The following is a 15863-nucleotide window of genomic DNA, read 5'->3' as shown; positions in this document are numbered from 1 at the left end:
AAGCTAATAATTATACTCACCGTCTTTTCAATTACTTCATGAAACCCTCCATTTCTGACACCGCTTTTAAATTTGGAATTTCATGTTCTTTGAAAGTGGTTTACTATTGGCATTTACTTGAATTCCATACTTCAAGCAATTGCAGTCAAAATGCTTACATATCAGAATTCCTTTTATATACAATGGATAGGTCTATTAAAATCCATAGCTATGTGTGGAGAAAATCAGTTGCACTTAGAAATTGTATCTGGAATTCTGGTAAGTAAAAGCACTTAACCATTTCTCTCCATGACAGAGATGACAACCTTTGCCCCCATGCATGCTCTTTTAGTGGAAAACTGGAGATTTCTCTAATAAGGATGCTTTCTATGTTAATGGACAACTTTATATTTGCTGATCATGAATTCCAATAAGTAATCTTGTTTTCAGAAGAGAAAACTCAATAATCGGAATTATTTAGCCATCAAATTCTTCACTTAATTGAGAAGCATCATACAAGAATATTAGAAAATACATTGTCTGTTTTTCCTGTCATGATTTATTCCATGGCCCCACAATCAGTGGCACCGAGGGTGGTGGTTGTGGGGGTGGTGGTGTGGGGGGGTACTTATTATGTGCCCCATGTGCAATTTTTGATTACCATTAATTATTTTTAGTAAATGTTGAGAAGTTTGAAAATGTATATAAGTTGTCATCAAGCATATTTGTCCACATGTGCTCTTCTGCTGTTTTACTCCATCATTTATTTTCCAGTTGTGTTAATTGGGCTTGATTAAATAATTGATGACCAAAAAACAATACTTTAACATGGAATATTTAATACAGCCAGGATACTACAGATTAAAAATAAATAAATAACGGGAACAGGCCTGCTTAGTTATATACACACCTAAATTAATGGTTGGTTCTAAATCCAAGTTGGGTAAGGGACCTCTGACGTCACCAGGGGGTGGATCCATGTCACCAGGGGGAGGAGCCACAGCCGAACATGGTACCCAAAAAGAACGCTCACCACGCTTCGGGCTCGGTGGCTCGCTTCGCTCGCTACTGGGTTACTAAAGGTAGTAGTTGGTGGCGTGGATAGTAGAGGAACTATCCCGCTGGCCTAGCTCCTCCCCCTGGTGATGTGGCTCCTCCCCCTGATGTCATAGGTCCTTTAGGTCAATTGGATCTAGCATCTACACTAAATTCATAGCCGTTTTAACAGCAATGCAGGCCCCTGGGCAAAGCAATGCACTGGGACCCCTACCCACCCTCCAGCGGTAGGGGTAGGGGGCAGTGGCATAACTCCCACCCCCACAGCCACTGCAGAGGCTTGGAGGCACAGGGCTGCAGGGGTGCCGCCACTGATAGCTATGTGTGTTCGGGAAGGAGCAGGAGGGCACAGCGCGTGCCTCTCCTGTGTGTCCCTCCTGGGTCTCCAGTGGAGGGCGGCGTGTCTGTAACATGAAGTGCCGGTTCATGAGCCAATCAGAGCTCGCAGACTGGCAGCCAATCAGGAGCCAAAGCTGCCAGTCTGCGAGCTCTGATTGGCTCACAAACCGGCACTTCATTTGACAGACACGCCACTGAAGACACAGGATGGACACAGCCAGGAGAGGTGCGCTCTGTGCCCTCAGGCTCCTTCCCGGACTCACAGCAGAGGGGGGGGTGTAGCTGGCACTGGGGGGGGCATATTTGGCACTGGGGGCATATGTGTAGCTGGCACTGGGGGGGCATATAGGGCACTGGGGGCATATGTGTTTCTGGCACTATGGAGGAATATTTTTATCTGGCACTGTGGGGGAATATCTGCCCCATATGTGGCACTGAGAGCACAGCCCTAACAACAAGCATTACCCCCTGGTAACGCACACAACACCCAGCTCATGAAATCCCTGGCAACAAGCATTACCCCCTAGCAATGAGCATGACACCCAGTGCATGAAACCCCTGAAAATGAGTATTACCCCCTGACAATGAGTTTGACACCCAGCACATGATACCCCTAGCAACAATCATAACACCGAGCACATGAAAACCCTGGCAATGAGCATGACACCCTGAGCATGAAATCCCCAGGCACCGTGCATGGAACCAAAAGCATAAAACCCCTAGCAACGAGCAGGCAATTTAAAAGTAATTAGAAGCCTTACTGTAGGGCTTAATGTGTAATGGGCATTGCGGTGTGTGGCATAATGTATCACGGACATTGCGGTGTGTGTTATAACGTGTCAAAGGCATTATGGTGTGTGGCATAATGTATAACGGGCATTGCGGTGTGTGGCATAGGGTATAACAGGCATTGCGGTATGTGTCACAGGCATTACGGTGTGTGGTATACTATATCACAGGCATTGTGGTATGTTGTCTCAGGGGTATTGCACTGTGTGGCATAATGTATAGCGGGCATTGCGGTGTGTGTCATAATGTGTCACAGGCATGATGGTGTGTGGTGTACTGTATCACAGGCAATATATGTGCTATAATGTCTCAGGGGCATTGCAGTGTGTAGCATAATGTATAACAGGCATTGCGATGCATGGCATAATGTGTCACAGGCATTACGGTGTGTGGCATAAAGTGTCAGGGGCATTACGGTGTGTGGCATAATGTGTCGGGGGCATTATGGTGTGTGGCATAATGTCTAAGGGCCATTGCAGTATGTGGCATAATGTATACTGGCCATTACTATAAGGAGGAAAAATGACAAATAATGTAAGGGGCATGAACCAGGATTTTTTTTTTCCTGTGGTAGCCAACGTCTGGGCGTGCAGGTTGCAAAACTGGGGTATAAGGTAGTCTTTTCCTGCAATGCCACGCCCCTTTATGCAAAGCCACACACATTTCAGCAAGGCCATGCCCCTTTTTTGCGGCGCGCGCAGATTCATCACTTTGCTAGTGGCAATTATAGGGGGGGGGGGGCGCCAGAGAATGTTTTGGCTTGGGGGAGAAACATTTCTAGATACGCCACTGGTGGGGGTGCTATCAGCGTCAGGTTTGATGTCCTACGTGTGGTAGGGGGTGTTCTATCTACCGCTCAGCATGTAAGACATGGAGCAGTCATTTCTGCTAATTACTCCTTTACTGCACAACTGGTGAGAGATGGGGCGGGAGGGAGAACGCTAAACTGTAGAAGGGGCATTGGGCTGAATGAAGAGGCCCCGGTACATGACTTCCAGGGAAGTAGGGGCTGTTTAATATGTAGGGGAGGGGTGGATAGTGGAGTGTGCTTAATATTCATGATTTTCTGGTGGGAGGTCAGCTTACTTGACTGCAGATATCTCCAGTTCCTGGAAATAGATTTCTTAGTTTTCAATGGGCTAAAAAACTTGTGAGTCCCACCTTTCATGTGATACTGTGGACTTGGGGATCAGTGGGGTATATGTATTAACCTGGAGAAGGCATAAAGAAGTGATAAACCAGGGATATGTGCAAGGTGATAAATGCACCAGACAATCAGCTCCAATATGTAAATTAACATTTAAGAGCTGATTGGCTGATGTGTTTATCACCTTGCACATATCACTGGTTTATCACTTCTTTATGCCTTCTCCAGGTTAATACATCTGCCCCAGTGTTCAGGAACCAGAGCAATTCACCGACAAAAATATAAAACTGCATACCAGGAGTGTGCAGCTGGAGCAGGGACCAGCTGCTGAAACACTGATGTCTCTGGTTCTGGGCATAGTAGAGACAAGCTGCCAGTGTCCACCAAAAGGGGGGCATCCCAGCTTTTGGACTATACCCTCAGTAAATCTCTGAGACAAAGCCCAAGATATCTGGCTGGAAAGAGCAAGTAACAGGCTTGGATGGGGACCACTGTTTTGAAGTCGGATATCTCCAGTTCCCCAGGGCCTATTTTCAAAAATCTGGTACATCTGGAAAAGGGGGACGCTCGGCTATTAGCCTAGGGCCCTTATACTCCTTGGGCCCTAGGACAAGTACCCATTGAGCCCATACGAAAAGACGGTCCAGCCTATATTAGTGACTTTTCGTTTTAATTTGCAATTGTAAGTATGTTATTTAATATTATTTATCCTGTACTTTACATTTACTTTGGTTGTATGTGTCACAAGTGTAAAAACATTAACTCTCCATAGACAGCAACAGTAACAGGTTGTCTATCCTGTTACAATCTGAGGACTGAAAATTATGAGGGAATTGTTTTATATGTTTTAAGACAAAGAAACTGGCCAATTGACACAATACGCTTAGTTTATGACTCCATATTGAGTACAGTACCCAATAATGATCCTTTTACAAATGATAGGTTCAATACTGAGCATACTGCAGTCTGAAGGGGAGAACTTTTGGACTGTGTGGACATTCCCTTCCAATAGCACTAATAGATCCTAGCTATGGTTGATATAAAGGTTTGTTTTTAAAAAAAAAACCCTGTGTATTTTGTGTGTATGTTTTGACTTAGACATTTGAGAGTCCAAGCACAATGCTAATGCATGGCAAATGGGTAAGAATATATATATAAATATATATATATATATATATATATATATATAAAAATTGATTTTTATTTGTATGTATTTACTTCTAGTTTATTAGACTTGTTTTAGGTTCACTTTAATGAATGGCATTAGATAAGCATTACATTCTAGGCTTGATCTGGATGTAGAAGTGTGCATATTTAGTGACATTGTGCACTTGTGCATTACCATAACATACAAGTAACACTATCACAATACAATAACTCCCTGGAATTGTTCACACTTATTGAGTCATTGTTGTTTTTCTTCTTGTGTCACCTTCTCCTCCCCTTCCCAGATTACAAAGATTTGCAATTCATAGGTTTGTGAGAGGGCGGGCATGTATGACCTTTATATAGAGGGAATGCAGTATTCACATGGTCAAGGTGATCTCTAACATTGCGAAGAACAACAAGTCTAAGGTAACATAAAGAATAGCCAGAAGACTGAAGGTCGGGAATAGGGCTATTACATAGAATAGCAAATGACTGAGAATTGTGCTTACCGGAATCATAAAGAGTCATTTTTACAATAGTTTGACAGTTTATGGAATAGATGTGGTAACAGAGCAATTGAAGAATAACAGGCTGCTTCACGTAGGTTGCAATAGACTTTCAAGATGGATGCTGTTTTGGTCACTTTCTTTACTCTATTCCTTTTTGGTCCTGTAACCCTTTTACATTTGGGTTTAAAGGAGGGAATGCCTCCTATTAGAACTTCTGTATCTGGGGTGGTCTCTGAGGCCATCCAGAAATTGCAACAAGTGTTTGCTTTCGGGGACCTGCCTCACAATATCATACCCATCAAAAAACCTCCTCAGTTCATGCTGGAACTGTATAGCCGAGTTGCAGGACCTGATGGCAGCACCAGGGCACCTGGATTACTGAAGGGCAATGTGGTGAGAAGCTTCGAGAACAAAGGTAAGGAAAAATATCTATTTTAGACATACTAAATGTCGATTAATACTAATGTAACTATGATCCTTCTAGAAAAAAACACACTCTAGGCAGTTATTTTCAAACTTGGTCCTCAGGATCCCAAACAGTGCATATTTTCCAGGTCTCCTCACAGTAACTGAAATAATTAACTCCACCTGTGGATCTTTTGAAATGTGTTAGTGAGTAATGAGTACATCTGTGTACCTGGAAAACGTAAACTGTTTGCGGTTCTGAGGACAGAGATTGAGAACCACTGCTCTAGGGTAAATGACACCATGAGTATTTTCCAGTGCAGTACATACAAGTATGCTTTCATTACATACAAGTATTTCCTCCATTAATGGCCTTTTGATTTGGGCTTAGACCTATATATTCCAATCTTGTACACTATGTACATGTATTTAACTTACATTAGTCAATTAGGTCAATACAAACATTATCCCAGGAATGTTTAGCCATTAATTAACTCTATGTGTCCAAGTAAACGTATCCTTACATTTATAACTACAGTCAATGTGCTATCATTTACCACATGATATACATTGTATATACATCGCAAACACATCCAGCTGGGCACATTGTGTAGATACAGTATATCTCAAGTGTATGCATGTGCATTTGGTTAGAACTTTACTGATATAGTGACAATCATAAGTATGTACAGGTCTTTAAATTAGAAACAATGCAGTCAATTAAAATACAATACATTCAACAAAATTGGCTCAAACAATTGAAAATGAAGTTCCTGCCTATGAGAATATCTACCTGAATTTGATGCATGATTTTGATTCTTGAATGTGCCTTTTTTCAAGCCTTAAATTAATGAGCCCATTGTATGCAACATAAATGTATCTATACTCAGCGTTAGTATACTTGTATAGTTAAGTAATAAACATATTTGTAACTAACACGCATATGTACAGTGCTTTCACTATATTCCACCACATATAATTACATGCAAGCAGCAAGTTATAATGTAATCCTGTTTAATAATATTATAGACGATAGACCATCTCAACATTCCACAATTCTTCTCCCACACACCTGTAACCATTCTTTTCTCCAGTGCTGTCAGAGGTAGAAAGTCCATTCTTCTTCTTCAATATTTCATCTGTAAGAAACAGTGAGCGTATGCTGAAGGCCGAGCTCCGGGTGTTTAAGTGGAAGCCTTTTGTTATGGCACCTAGATTCCATTTCTGCAGGGTAAGACTACATTTCTAATAACATGTAAATATATGATATACCTTTTTCAATACTATGAGGTGTAAATCTGTGAGTTCATACATTATCCATCTGTTTCATAATGCATTAAAGTCTTTGGTACCAACGTTTGGCAGTGGTGACAATAATTGGCCCCATAAATGATGGTGTAATTTAGATGAACTAGTCCTATATAATAAGGAAATGAGCCAATAAATTTGCTAAACTGTTTTATCTTAGGACTTCTTCCCAATCATTTCTGGTGAATTTGCCACAACCATAGATCAGTGAGAGGTTGATGTACCCATTGAAAGCAATGGTTTTAATCATTATTAAGATTACCTCCTGTAATAATAGGTCAAGGGACTAACACCCTCCCTTCAACATACATACACGTACACACATCCAGGAAACCTGCATATGAAATAGTCTTTTATCACTGGAAGTGTCTGCTGAAAACTTTTTATATACCTCTCTATTTAAAAGATACAATATTACTTACCTGTGTACTAGGAAGATGCAATATTACTTACCTGTGTACTAGGAAGATGCAATATTACTTACCTGTGTACTAAGAAGATGCAATATTACTTACCTGTGTAATAGGAAGATGCAATATTACTTACTTGTGTACTAGGTAGATGCAATATTACTTACCCGTGTACTAGGAAGATACACTATTACTTTCTAAGTTTGATTGAACCAGTTACTTGCATGAGTTGTTTAGGTGTGTTTAGCCTTCACTGATTCACAAAATAAGTACGGTATGTCACCAACAAAATATACTGATTTGATATATGTCTCTAGTGAATTTTAGAAAAACTTATGTTACATTTTTTTATACAGTACACCTTAAGTATTTTACGTTCTACTTTACAATAGGGTGAATCTGTTTCTTAGAATATTTGTTCCTCTGACCGTTATCTCATTCCTATCCTTCCATTCTAGGTGGATGTGTATGAGCTCTTAGACAGCGCTTCAAGACCATGGAGGGGAAACCTAATTTCTTCCCGACTACTCCCCTTAAATTCGCAAGGCTGGGAGATGTTTAATGTCACTCAAACAGTAAGTATCATTACAGTACATTGATATACAACACCTGAGAGGGTATATACTGCACCATACTAAGTGAAAGGATAGTATAATTAGAAACATATGCTATAACACCTACAGGTTTAGATTCAGTAGACTGCAGTAAAGTGAATTATTATATAAATTGCTGAATGATTCATAGAAGTTTGAGAACTTTTTATACCTATATAAATGGATAGAAAGTGACTCCTGTAACACTGACTGTTAAAATACATTGCTCCACAGTAACAGGGAATAGTATATATAATATATTAGACCCTAGAACTGCACATTAAGCTACAAAAGCTCAGTGAGAGGGAGCTTATAATGTAGCTACAACAAATATATAATACAGAGGGTGTCGCAGCTGATATATTTACTATTACAATCTCATGATTACAAATAATATATATATATATATATATATATCCTAAATATATCATCCTAATAATATCATCCTAATAATATATCATCCTAAATCTCATCCTAACCCTCTGTTCTACGCTCTCTATGTACCCCATCTGTGTCACCCATGTCTGTCTACCCCTCCCCTTTAGAATGTAAGCTATCACGAGCAGGGCCCTCCTCCCTCATGTGCTTATCCTTTCTCTTACTTTAATAATCTTCAAATGTACCCAGCAGTCTTCTGCCACCTGATACTTATTCCAGTGTCATCTGCTGATGTAACTATGTTTATTAACCCAGTACTTGTCCTATACTGTCATCAACTGTAAGTTGCTGTTTTCCTGTTTGATTATTTATGTACTCTGTAATTGGGCGCTGCGGAACCCTTGTGGCGCCATATAAATAAAGGATAATAATAATAATAATAATAATAATAAATATATATTAACCATTGCCCTTATATGGGAATTAGGTGAAATGGAGCATTTATATTGTGAATAATGGGAATTACTGATATGTAATACTCAATCCTTTAAGGCTCTTTGCCATAGATTAAGAGGACTCCTTTGGATATACAGCAACATTGGCCCTCATTCCGAGTTGTTCGCTCGCAAGCTGTTTTTAGCAGATTTACTCACGCTAAGCCGCCGCCTACTGGGAGTGAATCTTAGCATCTTAAAATTGCGAACGACGTATTCGCAATATTGCGATTACACCTTTCTTAGCAGTTTCTGAGTAGCTCCAGACTTACTCGGCATCTGCGTTCAGTTCAGTGCTTGTCGTTCCTGGTTTGACGTCACAAACACACCCAGCGTTCGCCCAGACACTCCCCCGTTTCTCCGGCCACTCCTGCGTTTTTCCCAGAAACGGTAGCGTTTTTTCACACACACCCATAAAACGGCCAGTTTCCGCCCAGTAACACCCACTTCCTGTCAATCACACTACGATCACCAGAACGATGAAAAAGCCGTGAGTAAAATTCCTAACTTCATAGCAAATTTACTTGGCGCAGTCGCAGTGTGAACATTGCGCATGCGCACTAAGCGGAAAATCGCTGCGATGCGAAGAAATTTACCGAGCGAACAACTCGGAATGACCCCCATTGTTGTTATCATAATTCCTTTTATATTACATGAGTCCTTATATTATTAGAATTATTGATACATCATATCTTATCCTCTAAGGCTTTTTGTTATATATTAAGAAGACTCCGTCTGAAATTTAGCAACATTGTTGTCATTATTAATTTTTTTTTCTACATTGTATGAGTCTGTACACTACCTGTTGAATTTATTGCTCAAATCAGGACTTCACAACAGATTAAAATGAAGTAAAGTGATTTTCACAGAGGCATCCTTGCACACAGATAGAATTTTGAATTCACTCTTCTTTCTTTACTTTCACAAAAAATATTTTATTATTTCACTGTTTTTAAATACCATCATTTTAAATAAGTGAAAATAAAAGTTACATTTTATGTGTCTTCTTTGTGCGGCACATGATACAAATCTTTGTATTTTTTTCTTTCATTACAATACATCTAGCTCCTCTAATATGTTAAGAACTGCTAGTCTTCAGTGAAGAATGAACAATGGTGGTCATTCCGAGTTGATCGCTAGCTGCTTTCGTTCGCAGCATAGCGATCAGATAATAAAACGGCACTTCTGCGCATGCGTATGTGGCGCAATACGCACGCGCGGCGTACTTTCACAAAAGCCAAAGTAGTTTCACACAAGGTCAAGCAACGCTTTTCAGTCGCACTGCTCGCCGCAGACTGAGTGACATGAAGTGGGCGTTTCTGGGAGATAACTGACCGTTTTCGGGGAGAGTGTGGAAAAACGCAGGGGTGCCTGGGGAAACACAGGCGTGGCTGGCCGAACGCAGGGCGTGTTCGTGACGTCAAAACAGGAACTAAACAGTCTGAGGTGATTGCAAGCTAGGAGTAGGTCTCGAGCTGCTCAGAAAGGGCACAATCTTTTTTTGTAGCAGTGCTGCAAACCTTTCGTTCGCACTTCTGCTAAGCTAAGATACACTCCCAGAGGGCTGTGGCTTAGCGTTTGCACGGCTGCTAAAATCAGCTAGCGAGTGAACAACTCGGAATGAGGGCCAATATGTCTATTGTAGATTTTTTTCCCTTTTTTTACTGTGTGTGTTGTGTTATTACCACCAATGGCAATAACACAACACATACAGTAAAAAAAAAAGTTGTTGACACCTTACCTTTAACCCTTTTATATTAGAGATTTGCCAAGTTTTTCATATAAAAACCTTGCAATAATGTTTTACAAAATGTTAACAGAGTTTGCTAAAATGACTAATGATAAAGACATGATTAGTAAGCATAGTTAAAGGTTGCTGTACTTTTACATGTATTAAAGCCACAGTCACTGCTTAGATGGTTAATGATTAGGTTCAGAACAATAAAAAAAAAAAAAGATAAATATAATTAAATCTTATTTATAAAACGCTTCAGAATATGTGCACGTTTTAAAAATAACTAACTAAATAAATAAATAGATAGCACAAGACACTCTCTTATTAATCAGACTGTTCTGTGGAGGAAAATACAGGGTCTTATAACCTCTTATTTTTCTCTGTCAGGTTTCCCGGTGGGTCGGAGATAATAGTACCAATCATGGTTTCCTTATTACTTTCACCTTACCCTCTGGAAATACCCTAGATACAGATATCTTTGGCCTTGGAAAGCACAAGTTGAACAAAAGATCTTACCTGGTCCTATTCAGTGATGATGGCCGGAGAGGAGCACCCAACACATTTATACCCCCAACAAATATAAAGGATAGAGGTATGACATAATTCTAGATCAGAATGGTCTTCAAAGTTATTCCATGGCACCTTTCAGATAATACCATGGCTTTAATGAAATTAAATAGACACACAGATGGTTTCACTTCTTTGTCTGATATGGCATACAGAGTATTTGAAACTGTACATTTCTACAGGTATTCCCGGAAATCATGTAACCCACTTTGCTTACATACAACCTCATTTAGAGGTAGGGCAAATCCAGTTTGAAGATGTGATATAGAGGGGACTGGCAAATTTAAATGTTGTACTTATGTATAATAGCAAATATGGATGGTCTCCATGCGCCTACTTATACCATTAAATAATTATTGGGTAGAGTCATTTATTTTTTAATTATTGACTTTAAGCTGCTCCTCTTGATCAGAACCCACCCGTTTAAGTTCCAACATACAAATACAACCACATATAAAGATCAAAAGGGCGAGTCGATTTTCTATCTGTCTCTAGGATTATGGACCCTATTCAGTATCAGTAGCAGATTCTGCTAAAAATCAGAAGCTGCTACTGCTACAGATCACATGCTGAGGCCACCCAGCACAGGGCAAGGTCATCCAGAATGCCAAGTCCTGCCCAGCATTGACCTGGGATTTAAGGGTGCCCCCCTGCTGGGTATGCAGCTTCACTGCCACCATTTTCCATATCACAGTGGCTGCATGTGACGATATGCAGCTGCCCCGAAAATGGTCCGGCCATGCCTGCAATGGCCAGACAGCTCCCCTGCAGCGGTCCGTTGCCGCCCACCTCACAGAAGCCACTGTCAATCACAGCACGATCACACTGTGAAGGTCCCCGCATGCGCAAGTGTCCAAAAATATGATTTTTGGACATTAGCGGTCCAACCTGAATGAGGCCCTATATCCTTATGATGTCCAAATGACTAGAGTGACACTTGACTTCCATCGATTGTAATATCATATAATGTAACATAGTGCATTGACTGGATATTCTCAATTCAATTTTGAATTTTATCTGTCTTTATACCATTCTTTTTTGTTCTTATATTTTTTCAAAGTAAAAATTTTATAAGTAATTAATATACGGTCATTATGTAAGACAAAAGATTGGGTATTGTTTTACTAAAATTTCTGATAAATAAGATACAAAATAATTAGAAACAGGGTGTATAAACTAGAGCTGTCAATATAGCCATTTGGCCATCACAAGGCTATAATCCTAGAGACAGATATAAAATCGAAAATCGAATCTGTGCCCTTTTGATCTTTACATGTAGTTTATATATGTATAGCTAATGCTATATATATATATATATATATATATATATATATACTGGTCCAGACGGGAAACAATTAAAGGCACTCAGAGAGGCAAAAAAATCCGGAACACTCAATTAATGATGAATCGACGTTTCGGAGCTTATGCCCCTTTATCAAGACATATCATACACCTTGATATGTCTTGATAAAGGGGCGTAAGCTCCGAAACGTCGATTCATCATTAATTGAGTGTTCCGGTTTTTTTTGGCTCTCTGAGTGCCTTTAATTGTTTCCCATTTGGACCAGTATTTTATCTTGGACTAGGGCACCGGGGCGTGCTGCTATTTACCGCTGAGTGCCGGCTGTTTTGGGACTGTATATATATATATATATATGTATACAGTGTATATATATATATATATATATATATATGTACACAGATAGATAGATTGATATATAGATAGATTGATAGCTAGAGTTTATATATGTGTATGTGTGTATATGTATGTATGTATGTATATATATATATATATATATATATATATATATGTATATATATATATATATATATATATATATAAATGTCCAAGTGGTCGGCACTCCTGATTAAATGAATATAATACCTGGTGCCTTCTCTTGCAGAGTTATCCACTGTATAAACACATAGAATTGAGCGGCACTCTCAGGACTTTAACAAAGAACGGGTCCTCAGCCCATCATAAGTTTGCAACGTTTCGGTAATTTTATTTCAACCGTCGTCGGGCATAATGCCTGACGACGGTTGAAATAAAATTACCAAAATGTTGCAAACTTATGATGGGCAGAGGACCCGTTCTTTGTTAAAGTCCTGAGAGTGCCGCTCAATTCTATGTGTTTATATATATATATATATATATATGTATATATGCGTTTCAGTTCTCCAGGAATCTGAACCCACCTGAATTTTGTAGATCCGAACTGAACCAAAACCCAGCGCGGATCTCTGGAGGGAATCCGAACCAATTCCTGGTTTGAATCTTCCCGCAGTTCGGAATTCGGATTTTAAATACGAGTCTTGGATTCGGTTTGGATTGCAAAAATAGAATGATTTTAGTTGTTTTTACAAAAGAAATAAATACTAACCTATATATCATAAATACAAATATATATATATATATATATATGTGTGTGTGTGTGTATGTATGTATATATATATATATATATATATATATTTATATATATATTTATACACACACACACACACACACACACACACACACACACACATGCAGTATAGAAATTGTTCCATAGGGGGCCCTCTCCAGACTTTCATAAGCTCAGAAGTTGAGTATATAATATGCTGAATGTACAGTATACTGAATAAAAAGGTTTTTTATGAAAAGGAGAGTGCCCCCTATGGAACAATTGCTATAGTATGATACCTTGGTATTTGGTGGACACCCCAGCTGCTGAATCATTTCTGATGATGTGAGTGCGACCTTCCTGCATTTACACATACAGTATATATATTGCACCTCTTGCATTGCAACATGGTTAGCTGGATTTGCTCCTATCTTTAACTGATCCTTAAACTTCACTTTAAGAAACATGTTTAGAGTTAATTAGCTAATATCACCTTTAGCTCCAATATGTGAATTAAACCATAGCAACCCATCTTTTTTGTTTAAATTACACTAGACACATAAAAGCTAAATGCTGATTTCTTGCTGTGATTCAATTCAAAATGAGACCTATTGGCTTAGATATACATTTTAAATCGACAATAGTACTAAACTGCTCAGTATACAATGGTGCAAAATAACTTTTAGCACAGTCTGATTACTGCATTACTGTACATATTATTTTAAAATTAAATATGCTGTGATAAAAAATAATTGATATCACATTTTTTTTAAATTACATTTATGGTTTAATATAGTGTCCTTCCTGCTAAGTGTGATGGATATGACTATGTTATAGCTTGCAGTGTTACATTAACTGTTTGTGAGACACATACTTACCTATCCTGGAATGTCTGAGAGGCATTTTGCTCATATCTTTAGCATAATGGTGTGTCATCATGCAATAATACATAAAATGCGCTTATTTAGGAAGGCACATATGAATGAATATAAGATCTATTATGAAGCATATCGGTTGTATTTAAAAAAAAAAAAACATACCTAATTATATGCATTGTATCATGCTGTCACTACTTGGAATCTTTACTTGCTTATAACCAGTTTATTTAACTGATATAATCGTAAGTATATTTTAATTGACATTATGCTGATTTGTTGTATTCTGGAATTGTCTGTACAAGCTTGCAATGTGGTCATGAGATAATTCTGAAGCACAGGAGTATCATAATGTCGTCAAAATAACACAATTTGTGTAACTGCAAACCCCCATTTTATTGGTTCCAGTATAAATGGTCGACAATGTTAAGGTTGAAACTCATTAGGTCAACCACTATTGGTCAACATTGACATGGTCGATATGGACTAATGGTTAATACATGAACGGTCTACATATGAAAAGGTCAACATGAGTTTTTTTACTTTTTTTGGTGTCGTTTTCTGCGTAAAGTGAAGGGGAACCCCAATTAGTGCACCGCGTCCCCTTGCATGGCTCGCTTCGCTCGCCATGCTTCGGGAAGGTGCCTCGCTCCACTACCGCTGCGCGCGGCACATATTACCGTTCCCAATCATAGTCCACGTGGATCGGAAAGTATGAAAAAGTTCCAAAAAAGATTTTTTTTTTTTAAAAACTCATGTCAACCGTTTCAAGTGTCGACCTTTCACGTGTAGACCATTTTCATGTGTCGATCATTTGTCCATGTTGACCATGTCAATGTCGACCAATAGTGGTCGATCTAATGAGGGTCGACCTTAACATTGTCGACCATCTGACCAGATAACCATTTTATTATAGCCTAATATTAAATGTTTTCAGGCCCTGTGTGCCATATTTGTTCACATGTGGCATAATGAGAAAGATAATATTATATCCCTTCTTTACCCTAACAGACATCTCTCTTTCTCCACCTGAAGTTTCTTCACTTTTACAACCAGCATCATACAAGTTCTCTCTGAGGGTAGAGCATGACAAGAGCCGGAGAGCCCGGGATTTATATCCAGACAGTCATTCTTCATGCCAGCGTAATCCACTCTATGTGGATTTTGAGGACATAGGGTGGGCTGGTTGGATTATTTCTCCAAAAGGATACAATGCCTACCACTGCAAGGGCACATGCCTCTTCCCCATGGGGCAAGGCTTGGGGGCCACAAACCATGCTACTGTTCAATCAATTGTTCATGCTCTCAAACTTAACACGGACGTTGGTACGCCATGTTGTGTCCCAGATCAGCTCAACTCAATTAATTTACTGTATTTTGATGATGAAGAAAATGTTGTACTGAAACAATACGATGACATGGTGGCTGTAAGCTGTGGCTGTCATTGAACAAAGTATGTAATGAATGTACAATGTGAAATACAATGTGACATTGCCCAGAAGCCCTGTAACAATTGAAGAGATCATGCTTCTCACTCATTTTTAAGGTCGTCTCCTCATGGCATATTTGCCAGAAATGAAGACTGCAGAGAATTGCATTGCTCCCTCCTACCATAGCAATCACCTGCTGGCGAATGAAAGAAAACATGATGTATATATTTAATTTATAAATAGTTCAGTTATTCATGTATGTTATACATTATTCGGATCCATAATACAAGGCTTTAAGGAAATGGGGTTTCTGTTG

The 15863-nt window shown here is 39.1% G+C and overlaps 1 protein-coding gene across 1 annotated transcript; it reads left to right on the top strand.

Annotated features, from left to right (window-relative positions):
• The first annotated feature begins 5082 nt into the window (after positions 1-5082).
• Positions 5083-15565, top strand: LOC135057224 (bone morphogenetic protein 2-like). The gene is made up of 5 exons (XM_063963117.1): positions 5083-5383; positions 6468-6604; positions 7550-7666; positions 10679-10883; positions 15129-15565. The coding sequence occupies exons 1-5, from the start codon at positions 5083-5085 to the stop codon at positions 15563-15565; spliced, it is 1197 nt and encodes a 398-aa protein (XP_063819187.1).
• The last annotated feature ends 298 nt before the right edge of the window (positions 15566-15863 follow it).

The sequence above is a fragment of the Pseudophryne corroboree genome, chromosome 3 (genome assembly GCF_028390025.1).
Source record: "Pseudophryne corroboree isolate aPseCor3 chromosome 3, aPseCor3.hap2, whole genome shotgun sequence".
NCBI lineage: Eukaryota > Metazoa > Chordata > Amphibia > Anura > Myobatrachidae > Pseudophryne > Pseudophryne corroboree.
This window is presented reverse-complemented; position numbering and strand designations above follow the sequence as displayed.